General features: G+C 42.7%; 1 protein-coding gene across 2 annotated transcripts in view; it reads right to left on the bottom strand.

The window, feature by feature from the left end:
- The window catches only part of PDE1C (phosphodiesterase 1C), a 308,568-nt gene that overhangs the window by 198,402 nt on the left and 91,962 nt on the right, over positions 1-18,204 (bottom strand). Inside the window, exon 1 of one of the 2 annotated variants that reach the window (XM_086467642.1) lies at positions 4,783-4,883. The exons of the other annotated variant lie outside the window; for it this stretch is intronic. Within the exon in view, the coding sequence (XP_086323768.1) occupies positions 4,783-4,883 (101 nt within the window). Of the gene's footprint in view, positions 1-4,782; positions 4,884-18,204 lie in introns of those variants that run through there. 2 annotated transcript variants of the gene reach the window in all.

Here is an 18,204-nt window from a genome sequence, read left to right as displayed (position 1 = left end):
GGTTTGAGCAGGAGAGTCAAAAAAACGAGTTCAAAGTCAAGCATCCCATTTGAGTCACAGTTCGGAAATTGCTGCTGTTTGTAATGTCATCTTCAGCAGCATGAGGAAGTACTACACTGAGAATGAAGGGATTTATTATGTGTTTAGCAATTTAATATTATAATCCCAGCTACTGGGAAGAAGGTTAAAGTCCATTTTCTCTCCTCTCCTTCTGCGATGCTTAAAGCATTTCAGGGCATCAGCAGATGCCAGTGATGTTGGTACTACCATAATAGCTATAAACCAAGGTTTTATTTTCTGCACAAAAGCAACCAAAATCAAACTGACAATATCTCCAAGCTGGGTCTTCCGCTGCTGTAAACTAGCACATGTCTACTGAAACTAGCAAAGTCTTTTGAATATATGCCTCTGCATTCTTCAGTGCTGTCAGACATGACACTCAACCCTAGTGTTGAAAAGGGCTTCAGTGCTTTCTCTGTTCCTGAGAAACTGGGAGGTAACTGAAGCCACTTCATGCAGCTTTGAGAGTCCTAATTAGCAGATGGCAGTTAACAGTCACACAGCTAGGGGTCCAAGTGCTAAAACAAAAACACCCCAACATAGCCACCACTGTTCATACCTCCCTACAGAAACCATCAGCTTGAAAAGGAAGCATGTAGTTGTATTTTGAAATCAGGTCTCCAAGCTCTGCTGCCAACAGTGCCCTGCAATGGCTCTCACCTAATCTTAACTGATACGTTTTGCAAAGAAGAAGGTCTGGAGCTTAACAGAGTGAGTTACTAGTGTTCATAGGAGAGTGGAGGGCAGACTCATGTGTAACTCCTGTGTATACAGTGTCTGAGCTCGGAGCTGAAGAAGGCAAGTCTGAATAAAAGACTGCCTTCTGGACAGGATCCACGGTGCAAGGAAGTCAGAACTGAGCAAGACACTTAAGACCTGACAGCAGCAGCTATTGAAAACCATAAGCAATCGATCAACATATCCTTAAGAAACACAGTTCCTTGCAGGCTGAGCTTGTCAGCCTTCATGGGTGAGCACTGCTTGGGAATAAGAAGCAACTGTTCAAAGGCTGGGGCCATGTGAGGAAACAAACAGATATCCCCGCAGCCCAGCAGCAGATGAGGAGCCATGGAGATCCACTCCTGAACTAAACACAGGCTCAGCAGGAGCGCATGTATACACCAGCAGTGCGCAGAGGCAGCTGGCAGCCCATCAGCAGCCAGGGAGTAAGAGCGCGTGTGTGCTTGTGGGGACAGGGAGGCACAGGGTAGTGGGGAGGCACCACTTGCACCCAGCAGCACTCCTGGGAGGCAGGCAGCCCTCTGGCAGCCAAGAGGGAAGCCCCGTCTGAGATATTCCTGAAGGGATGTGAAGCTGCTCCAGTCTGATTCATTCATGATGATGACAAAACTCAGAAGCAGCTAGCTCTGTTTCTGGGAGGTTCCTGCGGCAGGGAGAGCTGATGCATTCCTTCCCAGGGAAGACAGGATCCTTTTGACTGCACGTCTGGTGCACGCAGCCGTTTTGCTAAAGTGAGTTCCTACAAGGAGAAATCTGGAGTAAGCCTCTCCCTGACATTCTGGTATGACATAAGAAAAAAGGGGCAAAATTGTCAGTTCTCAATTTAAAGATTTTCCCCAGAGAGTTTCATATACCTCTGACGGGATCTTTGCCCACTAAACAACTTATGCAGAAACCTTTCCTGAAAGTTTATTAATAATAAATCACTAAAAGATTATTTTCTAAGCTATGATTAAATCTAAATTAATATCTAATAGTTCACATCTAAAAGTCACTGTTTATTTCACAGATTCCTGGTTCGAGACACCCACATATTTTGCCACAGATGACTTATTGCCTGCCCAGTGAGGCAATTTATCATGCTCCCTTAAACCTGAGAAAACACTATAGGGCCACAGACTTGAGTGTCTTACAGGTTGCTACACAGAATCATTAAGCCATGAATATATATACGTCAAATAAAAACATTTCAGTAATGTTATTGCATTAGTATTTTAGCTCATTCTTAAACAGGAAAAGCAAAAGGAATCTATCTGTATACGGCCTAAGGACCATCATCTCATACTGCTGTGCTTACAAAGCAACCAGGCTGTCCTGACCAAGAAACCACATCTTTGAGAGATACATAGGGGAAAGGAGAAGGAAATCCTTCCACTCCACTCCAGAGGCAAATTCTTGTCTGGCTCTTACAGCAACATAGGACTCATGTCACAACAGACACCTGGCTTCAGCCTCACAAAAACCTGTCCTTTGCACACTGTCCAAAAGACCTCCCTATTCCTTGAAAATACACACCCCATGCCCAGACCTTCAAAGGCCAACCATCCTGTGGACAGAATTGTACTGGGCACATGGCAAAAAAAAAACCCTTACCAGACAGCAGAAAACACACTACATTAGGGTAGTCTGAAAAGAGTGTAACCACCCCTTTGCAGCCTTTGGGTTTCCATTCCCTTCAAACCAAGCAGACTGAGATGGGGTGAAAACTAAAAAAGCTCCCTTCCCCACCCCTTGGAAATGCCAGGTATAGCAAGAGGTGATGAATATTGGTTTGTCCACTGAGTCACGGTGAGTAAACACAGCAGCTGGCACTGAGGGTGGGAAGACAGGGAGGAAGGTACCAGAGTTGCCAGGGTGAAGTCCTACCAAGGAGATGTCCAACCCAATGCCGAGCACCTAAGACTGTTTAAATCATCACAGCCTTTCGCATTTAAGCAGCAACGTCAGGATCAAGTTACCTACTGGGTATCTGCCTGCTGCAGACTACAACTCCCCGGGCAGCTTCAGCCAGCAGCGTACTCTCTCACCACTCTGGTAGCACTGTTGTGCCTCGTAACTAATTCCTGTGATATGGCTGTGAGTGAACCAGAGGCAGGGGAGAGAGGCATCTTCTCAAGTGGTATTTGATCTCTCCAGGATGAAACATCTTATTTAAGAGTTAATTAAGATGGCTGTGCACATCTAATTGTTCTACTTACACATATAGGCACACATAAAAACAGATAAGAAAAATCATGAAACAAGATGCCTAACCTCAGTTTGCAACCAGCATGAGTGTGTGTTTGTGTATGTGCTAAAAGCCTCCATAAAATGACTGGGAATGGAAAACCTTCTCGAGTCTTTAATTAGTGCAGAACACATTTCAGTTTTCATCTTGTGATCAAAAATTCTAGAGAAAATCTATAGCCTCTTTAGACAAAGAGATCTTGAAACTCGGAAGGAGAAAGGATGTGTTTGTTACGCTCACACACACTGCCAACAGAGAGGGTTATACTGAAAAAGACCCTGAGGTTTAGTTATTACATATCTAGAATAAGTCTTACAGTTTTGTCAAATTCCCAAAAGGTAGAAGAGAGCAGAGCTTGATGTGCAATACATAGACACTGCCTTGTACTAACAGCAGGAGAGATCCTGAACTACAATGCTGCTGAAGAATTATCTATGAACTTCAGGTGGAATCCAAATCAGCATGCTCCTAAACTCCATATTAGACAGAAACTCAAGGACTCCTAATACTACAGCATGGCACAGACTTGAAAATAAGAAGGTTTGTTTTATGTAGCTGTTCTGTTTGGAAGGCTTACAAGACAGCTGTCATCTACTTTGATTAAGTTCCTTCACAAAACAGGCTTCCTGGAGTGATGCCTTGAAAGAAATACATATTCATGCACATCTCAGACTGCTCGGAGTCCTACGGAAGTTTTGGATATGCTTTACAAAATATGCTATCACTGCTCACATAAAATAACAAAGAGCAACTCAAGTTTAACTTAGACCCATTTGTTTTCAGTTATTAGCCTACACGTTCTATGTTTTCCTGCTTCTGCTGTTTCCTAGCCTCCTTACTCTCTTCCCTCCCCCCTTTCCCTTGAGAGCTGAAATTTTAATAACTCTAACATGTGAGGCTGAAGGAAAAAAAACAAACAACAGTTGTGAACACAGGGAGGGATGCAGCTTAACATGGTAATGCTCCTCTTTGCCTTGGCCAAAAACTGATGGGCAAATAAATGCTTTGCTGCCAATAATGGATCTTATTTCTGGTAGACAGTATTTTACATATCGAGAATCTGAAAAAGATGCCAGACACTGACTCTCAATAAGCTACGCAAACTCTACAGCCTATAAACTTTTGCTTTTCCGCAGTGCAAAGTTCTTCTTTAAGCACAGGTACTTTTTTTTTCTGCTCAGGAGGCAGTGTCCCATCGTTTCATGGCAAGTCAGGCTTAACGTATAAATTAATAAGTACAATCCAATCCGTGGAAGATGAATTTGCTGCCATTACAAATGCTGTTAGAAATGTTTTCCAGTTGTGCCTTCTCTGCCTACTTTGTCCTTATTAATCATGTCAGTGCCAGAAACGGTGTACATTTACAGGGGGAAAAAAAGTCTTCTAGATGTTGAATCTAAGGGTAAGACTATTGAAAACAGAGGATCCAATTAACTATCATTCAGGCTATAACAAAACTTTTCTAGTATAGCAGCTAATTAGCATCTCAGTAACTGCTTAAATCTTACAGTGTCTCATTAATGACATTTCTACATTCCCATTGGAAAAATATTTGTTCAGTGTAACAAGCAGTTCAATTTAAGGAAGCAAATGGATCTTTTGCTAAGATTAAGTCACTGTATTTACGGAGAACAGGTGTGGAAACTCCTGGGAGATTTTGAAGGTACCAGCAAGAAAGGAAAAAGAAAGTGCTACAATAATTTTGACAATGGGAGGAAATAGGAGAAGAATATGAAAAGAAAAGTACTACTTACAAGCCTCGGAGACGAAGCCAGATTTTCTCTATTTGCTCTGGCTGAAGATATTTCAGAGAGTTGCTCTCAAATTCTTCGATTTCCTTAGTCGGTGACTCCATAGCTGCAGGTTACCGCTTTGGTTAAAGCTCGGCGAGGACGGATGCTGCCCCCCACACATGCACACGCTCCACCTTTAACGCTGCCCGGGAGCGACCAACATTTTTGGCAGCCACTTCTCCCCCCTCCCCGCGTGGGCAGCCCTCAAGCGCTCAGGTGTACGCGGGGGGCAGCCACACCAGCATGCCACCATCCTCGGGCTGACCAAGAGATTAGAGGCTCAGCTCTACACAGATTTTTCCTTTTTTTCCCCTTGTTTTTTTGTTTTGTTTTGTTTTTTTAATACAATAAGCCAAGGATACAATCAGTAATACCAGCTGAGGGATCTTTACCAAAGGAGGAGGGGAGGAAAATCCCTTGCTGACAAGTGAGCTGTCTGCAGGGGCAGCTGGGGAGTCGGGCGGCTGCTCGGGTCCCAGGGCTGGGCTCTGCCTACGAGGCTGCCCGCCGCTGCGCGAGTAGCAGCCCACGGTGGGTCAGCCTCGCTCCCCCCCCCGGCCCTGGCATTATTTTGTTTCCACTTACCAGCAGCGCTGCCGACAGGCTCGAAACCTGACAACTGAGGAAAAAGTCGTCTGTCAGCATAGCCCAGGCACAGCTCCTCTCTCTGCCTCCCTCTCTCCCGCACACACACAAACACAGGCGTGCAAGGGAGAACAGGCTATTGGAGAAAGGCTGGCTCTGATTAAAATCCCAACTGAGCCAAACCATTTAAAAAAAAAAAAATAGCAAGGGTAAATTACAGAAAGTGAGCGACTCATTCCTGGCAAACAGCCATCTGCTTCATTGCAGTCAGCCTGATCTCCCGAGAGAGCGACACGCAGCACGGGCTGTAAGGCTTCAACTGGGGCAAAACCCACTTCTAAAATAAATAAATCGGCAAAGCACTATTGCCTAAAGCCCCCCAAAACATCTCAGGGGAAGTCAGTGTGGTGAAGAGAGATCAAGTTCAGCACATTAGTCACAGATATACTGATGCCTTTCAACAAGAACCACAAACAATACATTAAAGGAGACTACATTGTTCATAATGCATGAAGCTTGAAACGGGACCTATGGATCAAACTCCAGAGGTTTGCATGGGGGAGTTTAAAATCCAGTTCTACAAGCAGAAGCCTGCCTCTGGGTCACCTGGGGCAGCCCCATACAGGCCCCAGGCACAGCAGGGACCCAGATACAGGGCATCCCTCTCTACACCTGCCAAGTTCCTGCTCTGGGCAGGAGGAAGGACAGGGATTTCCTTCATTGCACTGACCCAATCAATCACCTCCCAAATTCTGCCAAGATCCCCTGCATGCATCTCTTTAGTTAAGGTTATTGATGCGGTGCTTTCAGGCAAAGCCACTAGAGCAGAGGGAAAATAACTGACAAAATGTTGTCCTAGCCTTAAAACATCTTGTCACATATCACAAAAGTTGCTTTTAAGAAGCAGAACCTGCAAGAGAGGAGTTCGCCATGTGAGGGAAGACAGGCTCTGGTGAAAATATGCTCACTGGTGATGACTTCCAACTCCAGTTGTGCAAGTCCACATACCAACACTCTGAGTAGCTTGTGGAAATGCGAAGAATACATTAATTAGCCTAATCAAGAAAACCCCTTTTTAAAGGGCTTAAATCAGTTCTTAGTCATGTAACTTAACTACTTCAAATTGCAGACAGACAAAGTAAAAACAGACCATCCTGCCTGCACAGAGATTCTCCTACCCCACAGAGAAAAAATTAAGCTGCAGATTTACACATCTATACAAAATCAGTGGGGTTTCTGCTTTGGGATCTGTTGCGCGCAAGAGGACATATAACAGGGCTCAGGCTCTGAAACTGTGCTGCTAACTTTGTGCAACAAATTACCAATTCACTCTCTTGTTTCTGCATATTCAAGAGTACTTTTCATATACAGGAAAACTGGAAGCCTTGCATCCATTAATGAAAACAGGCAATGCTCACCAGGGGCGGGGAAAGACTTAAAAAAAATTTTGAGGTAAAACTACAAATCTTCAAACTTTTCTTCCAAAGTAGAAAAAGTGCCAGGGTTCATTTCAATTCTAGTAAGGTTAGACATAGCTCCATAAAAAGTTCTATCATATTGATAAGACGAGAACAGCCTATACTGAATTAAAGTTTACATTATTGGACTTTTACCAACTTTGTGGCACTTTTGACCTTGTCAGTAAGGTGACCCGGTCTTACCAATTAATCAGTAAGACCCAGAAGCTCAACCATATGTTTCACAGGTGACAGGTAATCATTTCCCTACTCCTTAGCTCAGTGTCTCCATCTGAGAACCAGCACAGTGTTACCACCTACCTATGGGAAGGACAGCAAGTCCACTGATGAGAAGGAGACTCAAGAGCAAAGCATTATCATCCTTCACTATTTCTGCATCGTTTTGCCAACATGCATACAACATGCACTTGACACTAGACTTTCCAAATGCAAGCCATCTCACTTAAGGAAACCCTTTGTAGCTTTTAGTATTCACTCAAACCAACACAGAGATGCTGAGATTTCTATTTTGCTGTAGGAGGCAAAACTCCCTCACCCTTAGCTCCTAAGGGTTTTAGATATTTAGAAAAACCCCACTTCATGAAAACCAGAGGCAGGTACTCAACCCCATGGACACATGGCCTACCACAGTTACATAAAGCAGCCAGCAGAACAAAAATCTCCATTTAGACTGCTTTTTTTCCTGTATACCTCTTTCAATTCTGTTGCTGGATGCACAGAATAGCATTTTGCCTGTTCAGCTTTAGTCAGGGGCATTTTCCATGAAGTTTCATTTATTACCAGGAATAATCATTGAAACAGAGATGTATTACCAAGGTGCCACAACCCATACACTTTTTAAATAACATTTTCCCTTGAAACAATAAAAATACCTGCTCTAGCTCAAGAGTAAAATATATGTCAACAACAATCTGATGCTGGTGTAACCTGTATGTCTGTACCTTACCCGTATATTATCTATTTAACCAGTGACTCATTCTTTTCCTCAGCAATAATCGGCCAGTCAAGATTAGCAGAACCCAGGTACTTTTCATCTTCACCATGTTACTATTTACTATGCAAATTACACATTTAAAATACCAAATAATGACAGAAAGAATACATACAGAATGACAGAACAGAAAAAGTTATGAAGGAAAGCAAAAAAAAAAAAATTTCAGCTGATATCTAAGAGCAAATAGAGAGGGATGAAAGTAAGAATTAAAGGAAAGTTACTATAGACTGCAGAAATATCAGAAAAACTATGAACCAGTGTCATAGATATGAAGACAGACACACAGGGAAGAGATACTGGTCAGGCAAAGATAGCAAGGTGGGGATAAGAAAAAAGAGAACAACGAGATTCTGTGCCAGGCGAGGATACCTCCACAGATTTGAAGAACTAAATTAATATTGAGTGGATCCTGTTAAAAAGATGGTATAAGAGAACTTAGATATCCTCTCGACCTTCAGTGGTGCACAGCCTTTTGTTTCATTGTATTTTGACCTCCAAGGGGTGGCCTTTGAGATCATAAGCCACCGAATACAAGGACTGTGCATTCTGATAGCTCATTGTAAAATGGAATAAAACCAGGAAATTGAAACAGGGGCCAGATCAGGAGAATGCAGACAAAAAAGCTGTTGCACTCAACTGCTGAGGAGACTGAGGGCTGGACCGATATGATGTCACAGCAATGATACTTGTAGGAATTATGGGCAGAAATAGGGCTCACAGTGTTTGCAGGAAAAAAGGTGATATGAAAAACATGAACTGGGAGAGGAAAGAGCATTGGCAAGAGCAACACCAGTGTTGGAGCCCATAGAAACAAATGGAAAGTCTAAAGGCAGCCACAGAGGAATCAGGAACATTTCTGAGGATGCTGCTTCTGCCAAAGGCAAACATTTTTACAGTTGTGATGCTTAGCTGAAGGAAGTTGAGACAAAGACACCAGTTTATCTGCTTCATGCAGGCAGAGATGGCACTGACGAGAGAGTTACTGAAGACACAAGGTGGCTTCCTGCCCCATTTGATTTAGTGTTGTGACACCATTTGGGACTGGGGTAGGAGAGAGGAGATCCCTCACAGCAGCACCATTGTGGTAACAAAATGAAAGAAGCTATTCGGTCTCCGTTAACTCTCCATTTGGTTTTGTACAGAAGATGACCAGAAGAAAAAAAAAGATACAAAGAGCTGTGCAAGCAGCCATAGTGAGCAGTTTTCCAGTAGGAGCAAAGACACCCATACCAGCTTGGGGCACGCTGTCTGCTTACGCTCCTCCTGCAGTGACAATGGAATATAATGTTATTTGGCACTGCCTGTACTACTTCCCCTGATGCTGGTGCCCACTGCTGAACAGCTAGTGTGTTGCACGTCACTGCCTTTTGGTGGAGACTAAAGCAGGTAAAAAACACAATGTCTGTCTTTCTACCCATTTGATTTTAAGGTACGAAGGGAGTAAAAGGGAAAAATAGGAATGCAAGGTATTGACATCACCATGTTTGAACCAAGTTTGGGATTCCCTTGCTTGATTAAGTCCTCTCGGTCTGATTTTGTGATAGGTGCCAGCAAGGCAAACACCAGGACAGTGGCTGTGGCTATAAAATGTTATGAACTTGTCCCATAAGTATCTACCATGAACACATATCGTCTTGCTTGTCTTGTCCTTAAACTGATGGCTCACCTCATGGTGAGCAAGAGTAGCTTCCAAAAGGATGAAGTTTATAGGCTAAGCAAGCAGCACTGCTTCAGCTCTCACACTTGTGCAGCTGCATGGATGCAGCGAGTCGCAGGCATGCAGCAAGTCCAGCTCTGAAAGGAGGAATGGCACTACCTGGTTCACTCCAGTTAAAGGGCTTGACTATCATGACCATCATTTGACAGATGGAGCAATAAGCCACCTCCTGATGGTTAGCCACATCTTCAAAGTGCAGGAGAGCTCAAGTGAGCAAAAGCTCACCTGCCTGTCAGCAGGTGAAGGCCATGCTAGGAGTGCAGGCAAGGCTGTGTATGCAGCACTGCATGCCCCTATGGCTGGAGCAGCACTGCTCAAACTTTAACCCACTGTGCTGCACCCGAGTACCTCCCCCAGCTGTCCCTCAGGAGATGCAAGAAGGATCCAGCACATCGCTGCTGCCTTCAAACAGGGTCTAGCCCAAGGGAAAGACCAGATTTCCCTCTGCCACTCTGTTACCTGGCACAAGGTCCAGGGCAGGAGGACTCCTTCCTGAGTCCTAGAAGCAGATTTCTTGCCTCCTCCACTTGCCTGTGGGAGAGGAGCCAGGACACCTGCCCCAGACAGCTTTTGCATGCTCCCTTCTTAGGGCACTAGGTTAGCTCTGTCAGTGACAGCAAAGGATGAAGAGCAATGCAGAAGTTGCCTTCCCAGGCAGGCCAAACAAGCCCTACACCAGCCTTCTCCTTTATCACAGCACATAGATTTAGGCAAATGGGGGCTTTGCTCTCTTTACCTCGCTTTCCTCAGTCCGGGCCCATACTTGCATTCACGCTAAAAGACTCGATTAAGCCCTGTGCAGGAAGAACCTTAGTTACAGGTGCTTCTCCTTCCTTACTAGGCGCTCTGTTCTGCAAGACTGCTGATTTAGGAGGATGCTGCCAAAGCACAGCAGAGAGGTGTTAAAAGGCAGCTGAGGAGGGTAGCACCCACAACGTGCCTCCATGAGGGCAGGCATCACTGCAAGACAAAACACCATGGCATGTAGGAGTAGGTCTGCCTTTCTCAGGGTGGTGGTACAGGTATTTCATACACATGTCCAAGGCAGAATGGTCAGAGCCACCTCTGACATACCACGCAGCTGTAAGCTAGGCTCTGTCACAGAATGGTTGGGGTTGGAAGGGACCTCTGGAGGTTATCTAGCCCAACCCTCCTGCTAAAGCAGGTTCTCCTAGAGCAAGTCACACAGGACTGCATCCAGGCAGGTTTTTAATATCTCCAGGGAAGAAGACTCCATAACCTCCCCGGGCAGCCTGTTCCAGTGCTCTGCCACCCTTAATGTAAAGTTTTTCCTCATGTTGAGGTGGAACTTCCTAGGATTAAACTCCCCAACAACAACTTTTTTAAAAAGCATCTTCAATTTCTTTTTTTCTATCTAGTCTTTGCTTAAAAAAAATAAAAGAGAGTGGGAAACTTCAGAGTCCTCCCTGCAGACTTCACCAGAGGTAAGTGGATATAGTAATAATATTTAAAAAGCCCACTGAAATGCATCCAAAAATGCTTCCAAGGCATTCTGTCTGACAGAAGCAGCACTTCAACAAGCACGAGCAAACTTGAGCAATAATGTCAAACTGTAAGATTTCTGAAGTCTTTGCTGGACTGCAACAAAAACAGCTAAGCTACCCTGTGCTGAAGGGGTAGTGAGCATGCTGAAAAGTTGCCTATTGCTATTCCTTCATATTGCCTGTGTGAACACGCATTTGCTCCCATCAATTAATCTGATTTGACAGAATAAAAGCTTCAAGCGTTATAACAAGTTCTATAATTAGTATGACTACAATGTATTCATATGTCTGTCCATGCATAAATAATCCAGAATATATTTTATTCTCTTACGACTAATGCCTCCAACCAAAACTGCAGCAGAGTATTTGTCTTTGCTTTCATTATTGCACATCTGAGCCTGGATCTCTGAACTTCAGTTATGGCAAACACTGTGAATTTGCCAGTACCATATTCCAAAATATTATGCTAATACTGTATTCAAACAGTTTGTAAAACAATGACATTTCTGCTAATTCTGCTAATGGCAAAATAAGCTGGGCAGATTTTGCTCAGTCTTTATCCTATCAGTAAAAAAAGTTTCTTGCTCATTTTCAGTTAAGAACAATTTTATTTTTGTTTGGGAAGGGCTTAGGAGGAAGGAGAGGGGAGATCAGCTGTATCACTGGATTGTATTTATCTTATTTATTGTTCCTGTTGAAATGTAAGAGAGTAATTAGGAAATATTTAGACATTGCAGCTGACTTGCATGCATTTTCAAGAAAACAAACCCAGAATTATAGAACTCTGTTCTGAGCAAAACATAACTTCAAAGGCTCAACTCTGAGAAAGGTAATCACTGTGCTAGGTGTATGAAGAGTTAATAAAAAAGTCACAAGACTCAGAAAGCAAATAAATCAGATAATTCATTTAATAGAATAATTAACTGTCACACTTCACTATAAAATAGATGGTAGCAAACAGAATTACTTGTACCTGATTCAGCTTTTGGCTGCTGAAAACGCATTACTATTCACCTAAACATCAAGCATTTTTGATAGCAGGAAACTGTCAAAGCGTAGATGCCTCTGTCCCATTTAGTCAAGAACATTGTAGGGTCCTAAGCCTAGTGAATCTGCTCTGAAGAGTCATAATTCAATCATATATTATTCCAGCGCAGACAAGACACCTATCTGTTAGTGTCTGGAGTTACTTCCCAAACTGTAGTTTGCAAGTGAAATTTAATCTTTCTTTTCCTGACTAAGATTAGATTTTAGGGCTTGATGGTAACTGACTGATGCCACCACAAGTGAGGGCTGGAAGACAAGTCTGCAAGGGTAAAAGCTAGCCAAGGAGGGCAATCTAAGGGACTGCTAACTACCTTTAATTACAAGTAATCCCCCAGTTCCCTCAGGGCTGGGGAACTGTGATTTCTGCTGCATCCAATAACTAGGGACAGTTTTAGCTTCTCTGTCCGGCAGGAGTACAGATGCAGCTGACCCAGAGGATGCTGCACTTTCAAAAAGTTTCAAAATAAAGATAATATATCAGGACTACTGCTACATTCCCTGCATCCTAACAATGTGTTCAGTCTTACACTGCTCCAGGACCAGGCATATTACGGAGAATTTCAAGCAGGAGTTTTGGGAGAAGGCAAATTTTAGCTTTTCATCTAAGAAAATAAACGAAAAAAATTTACAAAAGTGACAGTAAAGTCATCAGCACAAAAAAGATAACTGATGAAGTTAGTGGAAAAGGTGCTGTTCATTTAAACTTTTATTGAGTCAAGAGAATCAGGCTGACAGTTTTGATTAAAAGCTCTGGTGACTGGCAAGAAATTTTCTGTCAAATACTGTCAACTAATACTGCCACCAAGGCAAGTGCACACCTCTTTTGCGGTCTGTCCTTTTTGACCCAGAGTTGCCCAGTTTCTGTGAAGGCAGATCTAAGAAATCTTGCAGAAACCTTCTTCAGCTTGGGAGGCTTACCGAAATGAGAAAGTTTCCATGCTGATGACACTTGAAGTTATTACTTAAACCATGGCATTGCAATAGCCCCATAAAAATCCCTATTGCACTCACTCAGAGTATGGCAACTTTGACAAAAACACTGTCACGCTTGAAGGGCATTTTTAAGTCTGCTTTTCTTTAAGGACCTCCACAGCACTTGAAAGCCTTAAAACCTATATCACTAAACATGACAGTTTAGGAAGGAGGCATGAGAGAGGAGCGATGGTTAAGGGAAGACGAGCTTTATAAAATGCTTTGCAAAAAGAATGAGGAGAGTTTGAAAACTCAGCTATGGAAGGTCTTGGCGAAAGAGGGAGGTGTGAGTAGTAGTTCAAGCAATTAATTACTTAAAAGAAATACCTAATTAAAGGATTACGCAAGAACTGGCTTTCTAGTCTTTTCCTTTTTCACCAGCAAACTTCCAATGAGGTCAAAGTAGATGATTTTGAGGTCCTGAAGCCTCTGTACAACTTTCTCACAGGGTTTCCTGCTCCAGGTCATCCATCACATCTTCAGATGCAAAGGCATTGAATAAATACTGAAGTTTATTCAAAACAGAAAAAGAGTTGTCTCAAACAGGTTTCAATCACTACTTACATGTTTGAGAGGTGGCAGTGGGAGGTTTTTTCACTTGTCTCTCAGACACAAAGTACATTTTATTACACAGGCCAATGCTGCCCCCTGTACCATGAAAGTGCTACATTTTATCCTATATTCAATATATACAAGTTACAAAGAGTGAAGACAGAAGTTATTGTGCATAGTATATTATCGCTTGTGGAGTCAGGAAACAAATCTATGACTATCATGGAGTATCTGTGTATATACCATTGAATTTTATTGACTTAGAAGAGTACTGAAGTAATTTATAAACCAGACTTCCACCTTTTCCTTTTTTTTGGTGTGATTTTTTTTGTTTATTTGCTTGTTTGGGTTTTTTTTTTGTTTGTTGGTTGGTTGAGGTTTTTTGGGGTTAAAATCTGCCAAGCAGCTGTATAGAGGAAAGATACTCCAGCTGCTTTTTTGGACTACCACTGCTTCTTGATGCTAGGGAGCCCAAGGGCTATTCCTTCCCTTCTCCTCATGCGCTGTCTCCTGGGGGAGATAGGTAGCCACCTCTAATCGCTCCACTTGCCTTTGCTGGCAGAGATAGCCAAGTATTTAACTAACCAGCTCTGGCAGACTGCAGTCCAAGTGACAAATGTTAGCTTTGCAACCTTATGTAGATACCTTTCCATCCCAAAACTCCAAATTAAATTAATATTTCCCTTATTTTTCCATGGCTAACATTCATTGGACATGGGTGAAAGTGGAAGGACAAAGTGAAGCAAAACACAAAACTATACTGCAAAACACAAGACTGCTCTGAAACCAGGGACCCCAGAACGTCATCATCAGAAAAATGTCTGCCTGGTAGCAGGGATCTGCAACGTACAGGGACCTTTTGCTGAAGTGATTCACAAAGTAGAATTTCATTAGTCTGCTCTCAGCAGTGGGCCAGGCATCAGAGCTCAGAGGAAAGAACAATTAAAGAAAACAGAAGTGGAATAAAAAAGCAATGTCTATTTAGCACATTGGATCATGGCTGATTAACCTGGTCTCTTTCTTCCTCAATCCATTTCCTGTGGTCACGCAAATGTGGTAGATCTAACATATTTGAAGTTCACAAATGCCTTTGTTTCAATGTTTTGAAAAAATGGGCACTGGAACAGAGAATTGCAGTGTGAGCGGGGACATGGCTAAAAGCAAGACGAGGATGTGGGGCAAATTAGCCTTCACAGGACTCTGCACTGTCACAGCTGGCCTGTCTTACCTACCTGTCCTTGTTCATGCAAACCTGATGGGAGCAGCTGCTTCAATACAGTTAAAGGAAAGCTAAAAAGGATTGCAATAGTTCTCTGTAGTTATCAGAGGTAAACACCAGGGGAAATAAAAAAAAAAAAAAAAAAAAAACACCACACAACAAATCTTTAAAGGAACAATCTTGCCACAAGAGCAAATGGGGACAAACTGGCCCAAAATACAACTTGGAAACTGGAAAAATACTAACCACCAGAGCACCAAGCCTCCAGCAACACCTCCCAACTGGTGCAGTACAAATGAAAAATCCCACCCCACTTACTTGAAGATGAAGGTCTCCTGCTAGAAAGAGGAAAAGGGCTGCCCTCAAAACCTGAAGTACCTCTTCCCTGTGACAAAAATAAGAGGTTTGTGAGCCTGCAGGTAGGTTTAGGCACGTCACTGCAATGACATGCTCCCCATCCTCTGTAGCTGCAATTAGCCTTTCTGCCACAATTGATTCTTATCATACTTAAAGCCAGTAATTTTTATAATAAACACAAAAATTACAGAAAAATGTCATTGCAAGAAAACATGTATCTATAGTTGTGGCTGTGCAGACTCCAGAGACTTCCCAAATAAAGAGGTTCACCACACCAGGGAAACAGTATTGCAGAATGGTTTGTCACAAGGAAGGTTCGAGGTGGCCCCCTTCGCTAGGCAGGTAACTGGCATCCGCACCTCAGGATGCACAGGGCAGAAGGTTCAAAGGCAGCTCATACCTTCCCTCCTGCTGCTGTGAAACTAAGTTCTCCTTGTCTGCGGAAAGAGTGGAGGGTGGCGGCTCCTTTGACCAGAAGGTTTCACAGGCACATGCCCAATTCAGGCAGAACGTGCCAGGGGATTTGATCGTCATTGCTGGCATGTATTCCAAGAGCTTACACAGTGGCTGGTACTGCTGTTCCTTCTTTTCATTATCCCGTTGTACAGAAGAATATCCTAAAACAGATCAACTAACACGGATACTGCAAAGAACATGAATACATATGAAACCCTGAACACTGCAAGTTACAATCACAGAAAAGAAAAAAAACCACAGATTTACAGTTTCTCTCTTGCCTTCCGTTTATCACCCTCTCAATGCTGCAGTCCACATTCTGAAAAGAAATCCATTGACTTGAAGATCAAATCCTTACACTGCTACACTTTCAAGGGATGTTTTAAAGTGTGCAGCATTTCAGCTAAAAATCGTCCTCCTGCATCTACAAGGACTGTTTTTCAAACTGACTTTCCAAAGCACTGCTAGAAGATCACAAACAGTTTATAAGCTACACTTCGCCCTTAGTGTTCACCACTGCCTTATGGCATTTCACTGGCAACACCAGAAGTTATCAATAGCTAAAAATCTGCTAAGTGATACTTCAGGATAAATCCTGCACTAGAAGAACAAGTGATATCCTAAAATCCTCATCTAAGCTAATTCTTGCAATTCTCACTTAAATTAGATCCATTGATCAGACTTCAGCAACATCTTGTTCACACTCTCATCTAACCTGTTTCCTCATTTCCACTGCATGTTACCACCACCCTGGCCACCAGTGGACAGATTTAAGAATGAATTGATGTACTGAAGACAGACAACAGCAGCACGGGAGGCCAGTGAAATGGCTGCCATAATGGTTCCTGCATACAGCATTTGACTGGTGCCTGGGAAGGATGAGGGAGCCCCTCCTTCAGACAAGTATAATGCACTATCATAAATCCATCAAACTGCATCTTTGCACAGACCAAAGAAGTATCTACTAGCTTCATTCATGCCTTCACACGTCTTGATTTTTAAAAGATATGCTCAGCAGCAATCAGTTCACCCATCAGTAAATATTTGATTTATATGTATGAAACATCTGCCACTGTAATAACTCAGTCCTGAGCACTTCCTAAAAGGATTATTATTGCTTTTGGATTCCCATGGCTTCAAATGTTTATCAAGTCTTGACTTACCATTTTTCTATATGTCAGTTGTGACCATATGCACAGAATCTAAAATTATCTGTGTGCACGCATGTGTGTGAGTGTGAATATAAGTGTGAGACTAGACACAAGAACGTTAAGGTAAAAAAGGCAAGCACTCAAAGCTTAAAAAGAGCCAGTGTAAGAATGCACAGACAGCCCTAAGAAACTCTGTTGCATGCCAACAATTTGAGAAAACTTTTAGCTATGTGATTATATCCATTTTCATACTGCACCATACATACCCTGCATGGCACACTGAGGTCTTTCCCTATGGACTCCTCAGGGGTCTTCATCTCTTTTAATATTAGACTGTTTGTCTTACCACCACAGCAGACAAGATCTGTAGTGGTACAAGGCCTGGAAACAGAGTCTTACAATAATGGTTTGATTTCATTTCCACACATTCGTTCAGACACATGTGACACTGCTATCAGGAAGGAGAGAAGTTTGATATGGCATTTCATTTTCATGCAGCATCCCATTTTCACTATTGTTAGCTCTACCACGAGGTACATCTGTCTCCAGCACCAGTCTGAAGCAGTATTATTCTCCTGTATTTTGTTCAAATGGTCTTTGTGTTGATGTTTTTTAGCTAAACATGTGTTCTGAAGAGGGTATTGGGAGCATATGCAAATACTGCATCTTAATGATAAGTGATAAATATGCTGCCATAAGGGAACTGCCACCCCTGAGTATATGAGTGTGATTTGGGGCCTGTTGTGCCAATAAAACAGTGTTTAGATTTGGCTGTCTGTAATGCATCTCCTGTAAAAACACAAAATATTAATAAACCTCCTTGTGAATCTTGGCAGAAACTGGATTCAGCATAATTTCATGCTACATGAAATCTCAGTCTGTATGTAAGCGTTGAACAAATTCCATGCAGTATTTAAAACCTTAACTCACAATTAAATTGCCCTAATCTGCTCAAAGCCCAAGGAATGCTTTGCAAACCCGTGAAGTGTCTCAGACACGCAGATGGTATCAGTTGTTGTCACTGGTTTCAAAGCAGTACCTTCTCCAGTGACTCTTTCACGGCAGTGATTTATAGCTACCCACAGGCTCCTAGAAGTCATTTCTTGTCTATATGTTTGGCCAGAAAGAACAGGAAATTCCCTCTTTTCACCAGCTCTGACTTCATTCTATCAGCTCCACACTCCATTATAATGTGTCCTGAAATGGATCCAGCAAAAGAGTCTGAGCAATTCTAACCCACATGACCTAACAAATTGTGACTCATGCTTTTAATCAGAGTTGAGAAACAACATTTTGCTGCAACATTTCACCTTGCAAGTGTGCTAAAAAGAACAGAGGACGGTGAAGTCT

This window comes from Leptosomus discolor, chromosome 7 (assembly GCF_034619465.1).
Source record: "Leptosomus discolor isolate bLepDis1 chromosome 7, bLepDis1.hap2, whole genome shotgun sequence".
Lineage (NCBI taxonomy): Eukaryota > Metazoa > Chordata > Aves > Leptosomiformes > Leptosomidae > Leptosomus > Leptosomus discolor.
This window is presented reverse-complemented; position numbering and strand designations above follow the sequence as displayed.